Source organism: Lichenostomus cassidix, chromosome 2, assembly GCF_008360975.1.
Source record: "Lichenostomus cassidix isolate B80296 chromosome 2, HeHo_3.0, whole genome shotgun sequence".
NCBI classification, from domain to species: Eukaryota; Metazoa; Chordata; class Aves; order Passeriformes; family Meliphagidae; genus Lichenostomus; species Lichenostomus cassidix.
In genome coordinates, this window is record NC_139482.1 from 149010908 (window position 1) to 149022962 (window position 12055).

Genomic DNA, 12055 nt, shown 5'->3' on the forward strand with positions numbered 1-12055 from the left:
CTAAAGGGATTTAGATTAAAATGTGTCTGGATGTAGTCAACTGATGATAAGATTTGTAATTTCTAGTAGATAGGAATATTTAACTACATTAAAAGAAATTGCATTTTATTATAGATTATCGTGATGGAACACATTTCCAAACTAATGCAGAGTAAAACCAGAGTAATACAATTAAAATTATTGTAGTTGCTCTAGATTTAAAGTATCAGGACAGATCACTGTTTCCACCCATAAGCAGTGTCTCATGTAAAAGAGGGATAAAAATATATATAGAAATGATAGATAGATAGACAGACAGACAGAAGTTCTGTAAGAACATCAATATTCAGTCAAATAAATTTCCTTTTCACTGATATCATCCTCTCTTCAGGGCTGGCCAAACACCTAAGCAAACATTCAAATGTGGCAAAATACTTCTATTTCTCCTAGGAATGATGTAGGGCTTGTGATCATCCTCATCCAAACCAGGGAGATGGCTTTTGACATCCTTCAACAGATTTTTTTTCTTTCATGAATTTGTACAATTCCTTCTTGTATCCAAAATTTGATGTCCACAACGTCATGGCAGAAGAAGTTCCAAAGCTTAAAAAGTGTCAAGAATCATCCTTCTTTGATAGTTTTGAACCAACCCCTTTTATTTTCCAGTGGAAAGATGGCACATTAGGGGCCTCATCCTCAAAGGAAGCAGAGCATTTTCAAGTAGCACTGAACTCTTGCAAAATTAAAGAATTAACAAAATCCCTTTGTGTTTTCCCTGGGATAGTTTCACAGGATAGTTGCTGTCTGCAGGAAAAGTCCCACTGCAGCTTTTGGGTTCTGCTTTACCAGTTGGACCTCCTGCCCTGGCAGCAGGAAAACAGCCCTGCTTTGGGTGGTAGAAAATCTGTAAATCTGATATTTTCTCCTTGAATAATGTCCTGGCAGCCTTCTAAAGAGGAGAGACATGGCCATGCTTTGCATCAGAAGGAGAATGTCAGAAATAATTGATGAGTCACGTTCCCAGGGCAATGAGGGAAAAGAAAGGAAAATGAAAGGGGTTTTTTTTGATCTTATATTTTACAGTTAAAGCACATTTTGTTTTACAAAGTAAACATACTGTTGGTGAAACTTCACTAAGAGGATGAAGTTGCTTTGATATCTCACCTATAATTCTAAGGGTACAGCCCAATCCTCCTACTAGGGACCAATAGGGGTAGATCCAGAGCAAAGATCACTAAAAATTCATTTTTATTTTCCATCCCTACTGAAATCTCCAGTTGTTTGTCTTCGTCCTCCTCAGGAGGGTCTGTGGAACATCTCAGAAGGAAAAAGCACTTGGGAACAGCCATGGGCTGTTGGATTACCCCTGACTCTGTTCCAGCCTGGGGTCTTTGATGCTCCTTCTGCATCTAATTCCTAATCCTAATAATTAGGATTCATTAGTTAGCATCACTGTGAGATCCATGTAAAATCAAACATGACACAAACAGCAGAGGAAATGGTCATACGATGTTTTGTTGGAATATCCTTTGTTGGGATAACTTGGAATATCTCTTGTCTTAATTTTAAGGATCTATTAATATTTCTGAGCTCTAATACCCTTCAAAGGAACATATTTTAACAGGCCAGACCTGAATCTGCAGGAGAAGAAATTTTTTTCTTACCACAATCAGGTTTCTAAATTGTCTTTCAGGCACCTCCCAGAGCATGATAAAAGTCTTGGTTAAAGGGATTTACCTGTGCAAGCCTCTGCCAGGTCAGCGCTTGACAGAGACGGCGATGATTATGACAATGAGCAGCAGAACGGCCAAGGCGATGGAGAGAAGGCAGCACTTCATCTTCCTGGCTCGTAGCTGAGAGGAGAAAGACAAAGAAATAAATTTATGGAGATTAAATCCACAATGAAACATTGCTATTTTTACATCGGGAGAAGAGTTTGGAACAAGCTGAAGCAATGTAGAGAATTTGTCTTTTTTTTTTGGATTGACTTATCCTTCTGGAAAATCCAGATTTCTCCTTTGCAGTGACAATCTCTCTCAATCCAATCCCCTTTTCTACACTACTTCCTTCCTGCTTAAATCATGGTGTCACACTAAATTTCCAGGCTCTTCTTGGAGGGCTGGACTTGGATAAAGCCACTCAGTTTGGTTTTGGCCTAAGGGTGTCAGATCTGCTTTTGGCTGCCAGGAGAAAACTGTCACCTCTAAGAGAGAGAGGTCTTTCTCCACTCTGCTGGGCAATGAAATAGAGACAAACACAAAGATGGAGTTTTCACAGGGCAGGCAAATGTCCTTCCAATATTAACCCCCCTGATCTCATTCACTTTCAGATAACTTCAGTAAAACTCACAGAGTTTTACTTTTGATGTCTGTTTCTACTTCAGCCCATCAGCCTTCCTAGTGACCTCCATGGACAAAATGTTATTTATTCCTATTTAAAATCTTTGCAGGCAATTCAATTCCTCCTCCTCCTTTTTAGATGGATTAAAAGAAGTGTGTTTGCATGACCCCAGAGTGTTAGTCCTTTTACCCAATACACTCACAAAAAAGTAACTTCAGTGAAATCTTTAATTTGGACATTTATCTTGAGACCAGATCAACCAATCCTCCAGCCACCAGACTGGATGACATCATCTTGATGTGACAAACCAGTTGTTTTATTCCACAATCCTTCACCTTCCTTAGAACTGAAGCAACACACTCACAGGAGACATTATGTTAATAATATTGCTGTTATCCACTTTTCCTTCCTTTCTTCCCCTAAGTGCTGCAATCAGGTCTCCCAGTCTGCCTTGGATATTTCTCCGACTGGTTTACACCACTCTGTACTGCACTGCATTTCCCACAGAGCCAAAGTTCTCCAGATGTTCTGTTCAGCAGAGGTTTTGGTCTCTTACACTGCAAAGGACAGGAGACTCATCTCTCCAAATCCAGTGCTTTGCTCCCTCTCAGTGCCCAAACAACCTGGAGAAGAGCTTCCATCAGGGAACTGTGGTGCATGACCTGTCCTCTCTTCCAGAATCAACCACAAATCAAATTGCTGCTTTTATCAAAGTATGGATTTCCAGATTATTACTTTTTTCACATTAAAATGCTGTGTTGTCCTGCCTCCCTAGCAGATAATCAGTGAATCATCTTGGCTCTCCATCATCTTTTCCATCATTCAAACAGACATGTTTTCTTTAGTTTGGAAAAAAAATTGAAAAATGGTAATTCAAATATATAATTTTATGTGCCTGTTTGAAGAAGGATCACCTTGTCAGGCATGCTAGGAAGGATTGTGTGAGGGAACAATATTCCCCTTCCCAAACCCCTACTTTGGGGCACAGATTTGTTCCTGCTTTTCCATCACTTTACTGTGACTCTTGGGGGAGAATATGGGTGGACAAAGGCTCACAGAAATTATTGTGTGGCTGGTGAGGCCCTGGCACAGGTTGCCCAGAGACTCTGTGGCTGCTCCATCCCTGGAATTGTTCAAGGCCAGGTTGGATGGGGCTTGGAGCAACCTGGGATAGTAGAAGGTGTCCCAGCCCATGGCAGAGGGTGGAATGAGATGATCTTTAAGGTCCCTTCTAACCTAAAACATTCTATGATTCTCTTTAAGGTTTTTTTTTTCACCCCCAAAAGGATGTTTCTTCGTAGGCAATCCTCACCTGAAGCTTTAATTTCTTGAGGAGTAATTGCAATGCATCCTGAGAGCTCAGCCCACGAGACAACAGACTTGCCACTGCTTCCCCTTTAATTTTAACCTTCACTAATTCCAAGTCAAACCAGGAAACCTCTGCTTCAAACTGCAGACTTTCAAAGGCACTTGGATGTCCTGGTCGACTTCTAAAACGTCAGAGCCCATGTTTGGTCAGCAGAGGATGCTAATGGGTCATTTAGCTTCAAGCAGCATTTTCAAATAATCCCAATAAGAGCTTCAAAGGCTGCACAGTTATCACTTCACATGGCTTTTCCATCATTCCCTTTGCAGAGAGATTCCCTTCTTTCCCTCTTTCTAGCATTACAAACTCCTAGTTACTCTTATTTTGCATTTGTATAATCTCTCCTCCCTTTCCTTTTCCCTTGCTTTTAACCAACTAAACCATGAACAGAGTAAGACTGATCAGAGAGCAGGAGAGATGCAGCCCAGCCTGGATTCTCAGATTTGGTTCACATTTTATAAGCTTGTCCTGGCTGGCAAGTCAGGATAACAATTCCTGCTCTTTAAAATACCTCCTAGCAGACTTAGTGTTACTGTCCTTCACAACCAAGTAACCTGTGGCAGGATTCTCCTGTTTATTCCTTGTTTGGGGTTTGAAATTTTTTTTGTTATTTTATATTTTAATAAGGAAAATGTTCAATTCTTTGAGTTCCTGTAGTCTCCAGCCATAAATATCTACATGCTGGTGGAGCAGTGGAAGCAGCTTCTGATCCCTGCCTGGTCACATCACCTTTCCTGCAGATCCTGAGGAAGAGTTGCAGGATACTTCACCTCAGGGTTTTCTCACTTAGTTAGAAAAATAATGACATATGAGCAAAAGCAGCATGTTCTTTCACTGGACAATGAAGGAACACCTTGCTTCAGGAAGGGCCTTGAGAGGATCCCTTCAGTGAGACTTAGAATGAAGGTTGGACTTGATGACCTTGGAGGTTTTTTCCAATCTTAATAATCTATGATTTTTTGATACCACATGGAGTTCACCAAGCCTGTCCTGTGGAGAGGATCAGCCTGAATTTCTGTGAGTTCTTGGGTCTCTTTCCCTGCCCTAATCAGAGGAGAAAGATGCAAGCACAGAGAGCGTTGAACAGATTCTTTTAATCAGACAGACTTTTAGGATAAAAACCAGACAGGATCTGCAGACTGTGGTATGAGCACCCTCACCTGAATATTACATAAATATACACTAATAAACAACATAAATAATAATATTACATCTACCAAACTCAGGTTATTATCCCTAGTTTAGGTTAACAGAATCTGATTGCCAAACTGAGATTACAAATGTATATTAATGCCCCACTGCCATTCTTGAGGGAAATTGAGAGACAAAAATAAACACATCCCTTTTAATGAGTTTTTCAAAGAGTTTTTTAATAACCCTGAGGTAACATCTCATACTGGAAGCACAGCAACATCAGAAATGTAAGCAGCTCAGAAATTCCAGAGTTTGTGTTTTCCATGTATGAATATACAGGGAGCAATCTTTGCCCTCCCTCTAAAGTAGGATTTCTGCCTTATTCAGTCACAGATTAATTATTATGCTGTGTTCATCATACATGTTTATAAATTTTCCTTATCTACTCAAGTTTTCTTAGGACATCTATCTAAAGCCATGTTCACAGGAAACCACGCAAACCTTTCACTTAATGTAAAGATCCTGATTTTCTTATGGGGTTTCCATGACAGCAGAATCATATATTTAATACTTTCCATCCCAAACATCAATGCAATGATTGGGTTATATCCATTTTAAGTGAAGGAAGCAGAGACATATTCCATGGGCAAAAGTGTAGTTATCTCAGGAGAGTTCCAGTTTTCCATAAAAAAAAAAAAAAAGAAGAAAAAAGCAAATGTGATTCATGTTGCCACCCCTTGAACAAAAGTTAATCTATATTTACATGGAAATGGAAAACAGTTTCCAAACCTGTAACAGGATTTCTCACCAGGACAAGTTCCTCATTGCCCCGAGACAGACACAACAAGGTTTCTGCCACAATTTTAGTCATCTCAGAATAGCAGGACCACAGCCACAGGAAGGTTGAAGAAAAATTTAAAAAAACCCAAAAAACAACCCCAAAACAACCCACAAAAAGCCAAACTACCTGTAAAATGAATCATTTATGTTACAGCATAATTCTTCAGGGAGCTTTGCATTTTTGCAGCATTTCCCATGCGCTGGACTAACACACAGTTGACTTCACTGATCTTTTCCCAGCTCTTTCTCCCCTCGGCTGCTGAGGATCTTTCTCTCCCACTGTGGATTATTCCTATTCCCTATTCTCCTTGGCTTTCCTGGGCACAGGAAGCTCTGAGGCAATGTCACCTCCTCTCAGTTCCTGAACTACACCCAAGATTGCTCACAGGAACATTTTAAAAACCATTTTGCCCAGAATCTTCCACTTGCACTTGGAGTTAGATGTTTGCAGACAAGACACACACAGGACCATTGGCACAGCATATGGATCAACAACTAAAGGGCATTCCTGGTACAAACTGAATTTAGAGGGTCTTCCCCTCAACTCCAAAAAATATCCAGAAAACTTGAGGGAATAACTGTTTTGTTGTTTTTTGGTTTTTTCCAGAGGCCTGGAGGTTGTGCCAAATACTCCTGGAGGTCACAAAAATCTGCGGCTGCTTTCTCAATTTTTTTTCGTGTTAAATTGCAAAACTCTGTCCACATACAGATGCTGCTGGAACTTAACAAAATTTCCCAAAAAAATCATGTTCCTCCCAGGGAAACATGTATCATGGAACTTCACTTTGGAATACACCAACTCACTTCAACCATCTCTTAAAATGAGTATTTCAAGAGAAATAGAGAACTCAACGCAACAAACAATTTCAGGCTGAATTTGGGAAAAGTTCAAAACTACAAGATTATCTTCTTCTGGAAAATGTACGAGAAGTAATTATAAGCCCACTATCTGATTTCATTTTAATTATCTTAGCTTATTCTAAACCTTGAATTCTATGCTGCAGCACTGCTCTGGTTTTATAGCTCTGTCCCAACCTGTTGTAAGTCCATTTCCCATAACACCTAGAATTTGTTGATTAAATTGGAGCTAATCTACTTGCATTGTACACATTTTCCCAAGATGAAAAGAGTGCAGCATGGGACCAAAAAAAATTCTAATCCTGTAGCAAGATGTAATGGCTTTTTACAGTTATTTTTTCCTGGGCTCTCAGGGTTTTTTAGTAAAACAGGTAAAGATATATTTTAATCTTGACAGAGGCTCTTTAAACACACATGTGAAATAGGAGTGAAAAGCAGGGAAGGAATGAGTAAGGCTATTTAGGGACACAGCTGAGAAGCATTTTATATTGACAGGCAAACTGGATGTGACTGAGCCTGGAAGAAACCTTTCTGTCATTGTTTGAGTAAATTAAGCTGCAAGTCATATTTTACAGCCTAGAAGATATTTATTTCTTGGGGGTGAAATGTTGAAAGAAATTTTAATTATGTCACAACAGATAGTTAAGTAATTAAAACCCATTAAAGCCCATTACGGCCCCAGGCCCAGAAATGCAAGTTTCATCTTGGAAATTCCTAAGCAAACACATTTACAAGGAGGAAAAAAAATTGCTTTCTTGCTAAACTAGCTGAGGCCAAGCATAAATAATAGAAGAGGCAAAAGGAAACAGTTTTTGCTGTGTTTATATTGAATGGAAAAAAACAAAGAGAAGCAGCATTGAGCTTCTCTACCCTCTACGGATTGGTTACATCATGGACTACAAGGCAGGAAGGTCAAGATTTTTCAACTGCCTCCACAAAGGAGGTGAAAATCCCTAGAAACAGGAATTTTAGCTCAGGCAGGGATTTGTACTAGAGCAGCTGCTCCATTCTGGGAACATCAGAGCATATGACAGCACTTCAGAGCAGAGATACACCCTACGACTTGGTGGTTGTGGCATTTTCTAGATTTTCTGCAGGACAAAATTGGGCAGGTTGGTTTCATTAGCTAAATCAATCTCTCCACTATCTCACTTTATTCCATCACTGCCAGATGTCAGCCCTGGCATTGGGATGAGGATGATGACAACCACCAAAGAGCTTTGCCCAAGAGGGCAAACCCAAGTCCCAGTCTCTCCCTCCTGCTGTGTCAAATAATCCAAACATTCATACAAAAATGGGATTGTTAAGGTTGGAAAAGGTTGATTAAGGTTGGAAAAGAGCTTTAAGATCACGAAGTCCAACCATCAGCCCAAAAGGTGTCATGTTCACCATTAAGCCATGTCTTCAAGTTTAAATCCAGAGGTTTTTTAACACTTCCAGGAACAATCACTCTACCACCTCCCTGGGAAGCCTCTTCCAAACATTCCAAAGTTTAGGAGAGAGGCCTAGAAATAGGCCTGGAAATACCCTGGGCTTTTCAGTTTGGTTGTATGGGCAAGAATGTGTCTCCTGGGGAAAAAGTCAATTTTTTCCATTATAATTCCTTAGGTTATTATGGTAAGCAAGCAAAAAAGCTACCCATGTGCTCAATACCAAACGACTCAATAAGAGAACCCATTTTACCTACAGAAATGCTTACAGACATTTTAAACACAATTTTAAAATAATGAACAGATCATGAAGCATTTTCAAACAGAGCCAGGATTGCAAGGACTTCTGAAAATACAGTTCCACTACTCGAGTAAAGAAAGCATTGCAAACTAATCTGCTCTGGAAATTTATGTCCTGCAAACCCATTCAGCAGATAAAAAACAAAAATTATTAAATTTAGCAACCACACAATAACAGCCTCCAGTTAGCAGGTCAGGTCCTTTTAAGGGCCTCTGTTGGGCAATGAAAACCCACCTTGATTAATTTTCAAGTGCTGCCTCCTTTATTGTAAGATTAACAAATCTGTTTGACATAAAATGGTTCATTTTATATGCAAATCTCTGCAGAGAGTTTGGTGACATTAAAGAGGTTCATACAATTTTGCCCACCTTGACCTCAGAGGTCATTTGGAATTTCATCAAAGCATTTGTCTGTGCCTTCAATATGCATCTTGAAAGCTAATTTGAGGTCTGCTGGATTGAGAGCCCAGGTTCTTAATTATGTTTGGACGTGTTTATACAGAGATGATATTATGAATCTGGAAATGCTGTCACTCCAATGTACAGTAGCAGAAGCTCTGCTGAAGGCTGGGGAGCTCTCATGGGAGAGGAAAAGTAAATATTGGAGCAACACAGCAGAAAATCAGACCTTGTAGATGTGGTTACCTCCAAGAATTTTGTAAACATGGAGACGGGAAAAAATCCCCTTACACTCGCAACAGTATTTCATTATTATAGTTTTTTTTTTTTTTAATATTCCATTTGCATCGATGAGATCCTTTAGCTAAGCCATACACAATAATTTCTGATAAGAGAGTAAACACTCTGTGTTTTTGCAGTGGAAGGGAGGAACATGACCTTTAACGTGTGTACAAATTAAAATGCACTGACCAAATTTGGTGACCTTTATGGTATGGCTTCCTTATAGAGCAACACTGAATTTGCTATCAAATATCACTGCTTCTGCAGGCAGCCTAGAAAAGGCCAGGAATATTATTAAACACTTACAGTGTTTTTAAATGAGTACAAAGTAGACAAATGACATATGCATAAAACCCAGAAGATATGAGAGCAACAGGGAAAGGCCAGCCCACAGCAGCAGGGAAATAGATCACTTGGCTTTGACATGTTGGTTTTGGACCTTCACTTCCCCATTATGTGGAGTGATTACACACTTTTCTTCATGATGCTGTATCTATGTATCTGCTGCTTTCCACTAATTCTGTGCAGTTTTCCCATTCCCCATAAGGCTCTTCATTATGCCCTTCTTATTAATTAATTTTCTTGGCATACATCTCTGGAATTGTCCAAGGCCAGGCTGGATGGTGCTCTCAGCAACCTGGTCCAGTGAAAGGTGTCCCTGCTTATGGCAGAGGGGGTGGACCTGGATGATCTCTAAGGTTGATGATTTCCAACCCAAACTATTCCATAATTCCACATGTTTCTATGGGATAGCCCAGGTGAAGCCAAGTGTCATCTACAGGTATGATTCCTCAGAATATCCCATCGGAAAACTGTATTTTCTGCCACTTATTTAGCTGGGGATAACCATCCAGGATTAGATTTCCCATGCCTGGAATCTACCTCTATTCCTTTTAAATGAAAACATGCCAGCCAAATCAAAGAGGAAAACTATTGAAAAATGTCCAAATGTCCCACACTTGAAAAAAATGATGGAAACATTTTCTCTAGTGCCTCCATGCTTTGAGGAAAGATCACAGAATCATTAAGGGTTGGAAAAGACCTCCAAGACCATCAAGTCCAACCTTTGACTGAATGCCACCTCGTCCACTAAACACATTGCAAAGTGCTAGTTCTATTCATTTTTTAAACATTTCCAGGGATGGTGACTCCACCCCATCCCTGGGCAGCCTGTTCCAATGCTTTTCCACTCTTCTGGTGAAGAAATTTTCCCTCATATCCACCCTGAACCTCCCCTGGTGCAGCTTGAGGCCATTTTCCCTTGCCCTGCGTAAGGAGGAGTAGGGAGAAAGGGAATGAGGGTGACCATTTTAGCTTTTCTGGGAAATTTGGGTTAGCTGAGGGAAGGTATGACTTCTCTCAAACCCTTATTCATGTACACTCTTGACTAGTTCTGCATCTGAGATAATTCTCACCCTCTGAAACATCTATCAGGATGAGCAAGGCAACACAATCCTTTCTGTTGGGTTGCCTGAAAGCTGACAGGGGCTGATGTTAAGCCTGTGCACAGATTTAATTGCTGCATTTTCTACCTTCTGAATGCTTGAATTAGCAATCTTAATATTCCCCTAATACACTTGTTTTTCTAATGGCTGAGACACCGTTTGTAATAACACACGATAATGGCTCACATTTCTAGCATGCCTTTCAAGGCAGCAAACCTCCAACGTGATTTACAAACTCACTATAAAGAGGATTATCTTTTTACCAGCTCTGGAATGAAGCCACCTACCTCTGGCAGCTGTTTGAGTTTTACACAGCAAACGCAGCCAGCAATTTGGAGCAGGTAATGACTGGTGTGTGCACCTGAAACACCAGAGACCACATTTCCCAAACCAGAATTCACCCAGTGTAGCAAAACAAATGCTTACACTTTTGCAGAAGCCACCTTGAGATGCTTAAAAGTCCCACACAGGCAGATTCAGAGAAAATTCAACTCCCCCAGCAATTCAAACCCAAAAACACTGCAAGGGAGCAGAGCAGAGAGAGAATGATTTGACCACATTAAAGTTGTGCAGTGCTCGAAGAAAACCTTCCTGCTGTGCTGTTTATTAGTTAGATTATATTATTTTATGAATGGGACTACTTGGAAAGATTGGAAATGACAGATTTTGGCTCATTGTGCTGCTGATCTCAGCGTTTGGAGCCCTTCAACTCATCCAACCAACCCCACTTATCTAGTCTGTACATCATCAGTTTCTCTTCCAGGGCAGAAAGCCTTAATTGTTGAACCAGCTCATCTCTGCCCCTAAAAACACTTGGGCAGCCACAGACTGGCTCTTTTTGCCAATAACAGCCAGGTCAAACTTTGCAGAATCTTGTAAGGACCAGAGCCAAAAAAAGTACATTTCCTGGCTTAACTCCAGTGTACTCTGATGAGACTCTGGTCTAAATAAGTTAAGAATTTCTCCTCACTATGCTGCGTATAGCTAGAGGCAACATTTTTATTTGAAAATTCTAATAAAAATAAAATCCTTTCTAAAAAGGTGGAACATCAGCCAGGAAGGATCTTGTGAACATCCTCACAAAAAGGCAAGTGTCAAATAAAGAAAACAAAGGTACTTCTAGAGGGTAGTAGAAAAAGGATCACAGAATCATTTGGGTTGGGAAAGACCTCTAAGATCATCAAATCCAGCATTAACCCAGCTCTGCCAAGGCCACCACTAAGCCATGTCCCATTTACAGCCCTACAAGGTCTGGTGACCACAACACTTCCCTGGGCAGTCTGTCCCAGTGCTTGACAACCCTTTTAGTGCAGGAATTTTTCATAATATCCAACCTAAGCCTCCTCTAATGCAATCTGAGGCCATTTCCTCTTACCATATAAACGTATTGCTCACGCTGGGACTGAAAGAAAAGTTTTCTGTCTTCAAGGCATCATGTTCTTGAACTAAAATTTGCCTTCAAATCTCACCAGTAATTAAAGTAAATTACCCTCAGTGCAAGTCTTCAGATACCAAAGAACAAACTGAAGGTCTAAGCTGGTCTGACTCTACCACCAGAAGGTATCTGTGTACATCAATATTACTACATTACAGTAACTGAACCACAAAATGCTCCTCCCAGCCCTAGGAATCACAAATAAAATCAAATTTTGGAAGGGGTTGCATGAAGTACCATGCCTTTA

At 40.2% G+C, this 12055-nt stretch overlaps 1 protein-coding gene across 7 annotated transcripts in view; it reads right to left on the reverse strand.

Annotated features, from left to right (window-relative positions):
• The window catches only part of TSNARE1 (t-SNARE domain containing 1), a 442869-nt gene that overhangs the window by 56610 nt on the left and 374204 nt on the right, over nucleotides 1-12055 (reverse strand). For all 7 annotated transcript variants that reach the window (XM_085053686.1, XM_085053689.1, XM_085053691.1 and 4 more), the window contains one exon: nucleotides 1717-1832. In XM_085053686.1, the coding sequence (XP_084909812.1) occupies nucleotides 1737-1832 (96 nt within the window). In that variant the 3' untranslated portion in view covers nucleotides 1717-1736. The remainder of the gene's footprint in view (nucleotides 1-1716; nucleotides 1833-12055) is intronic.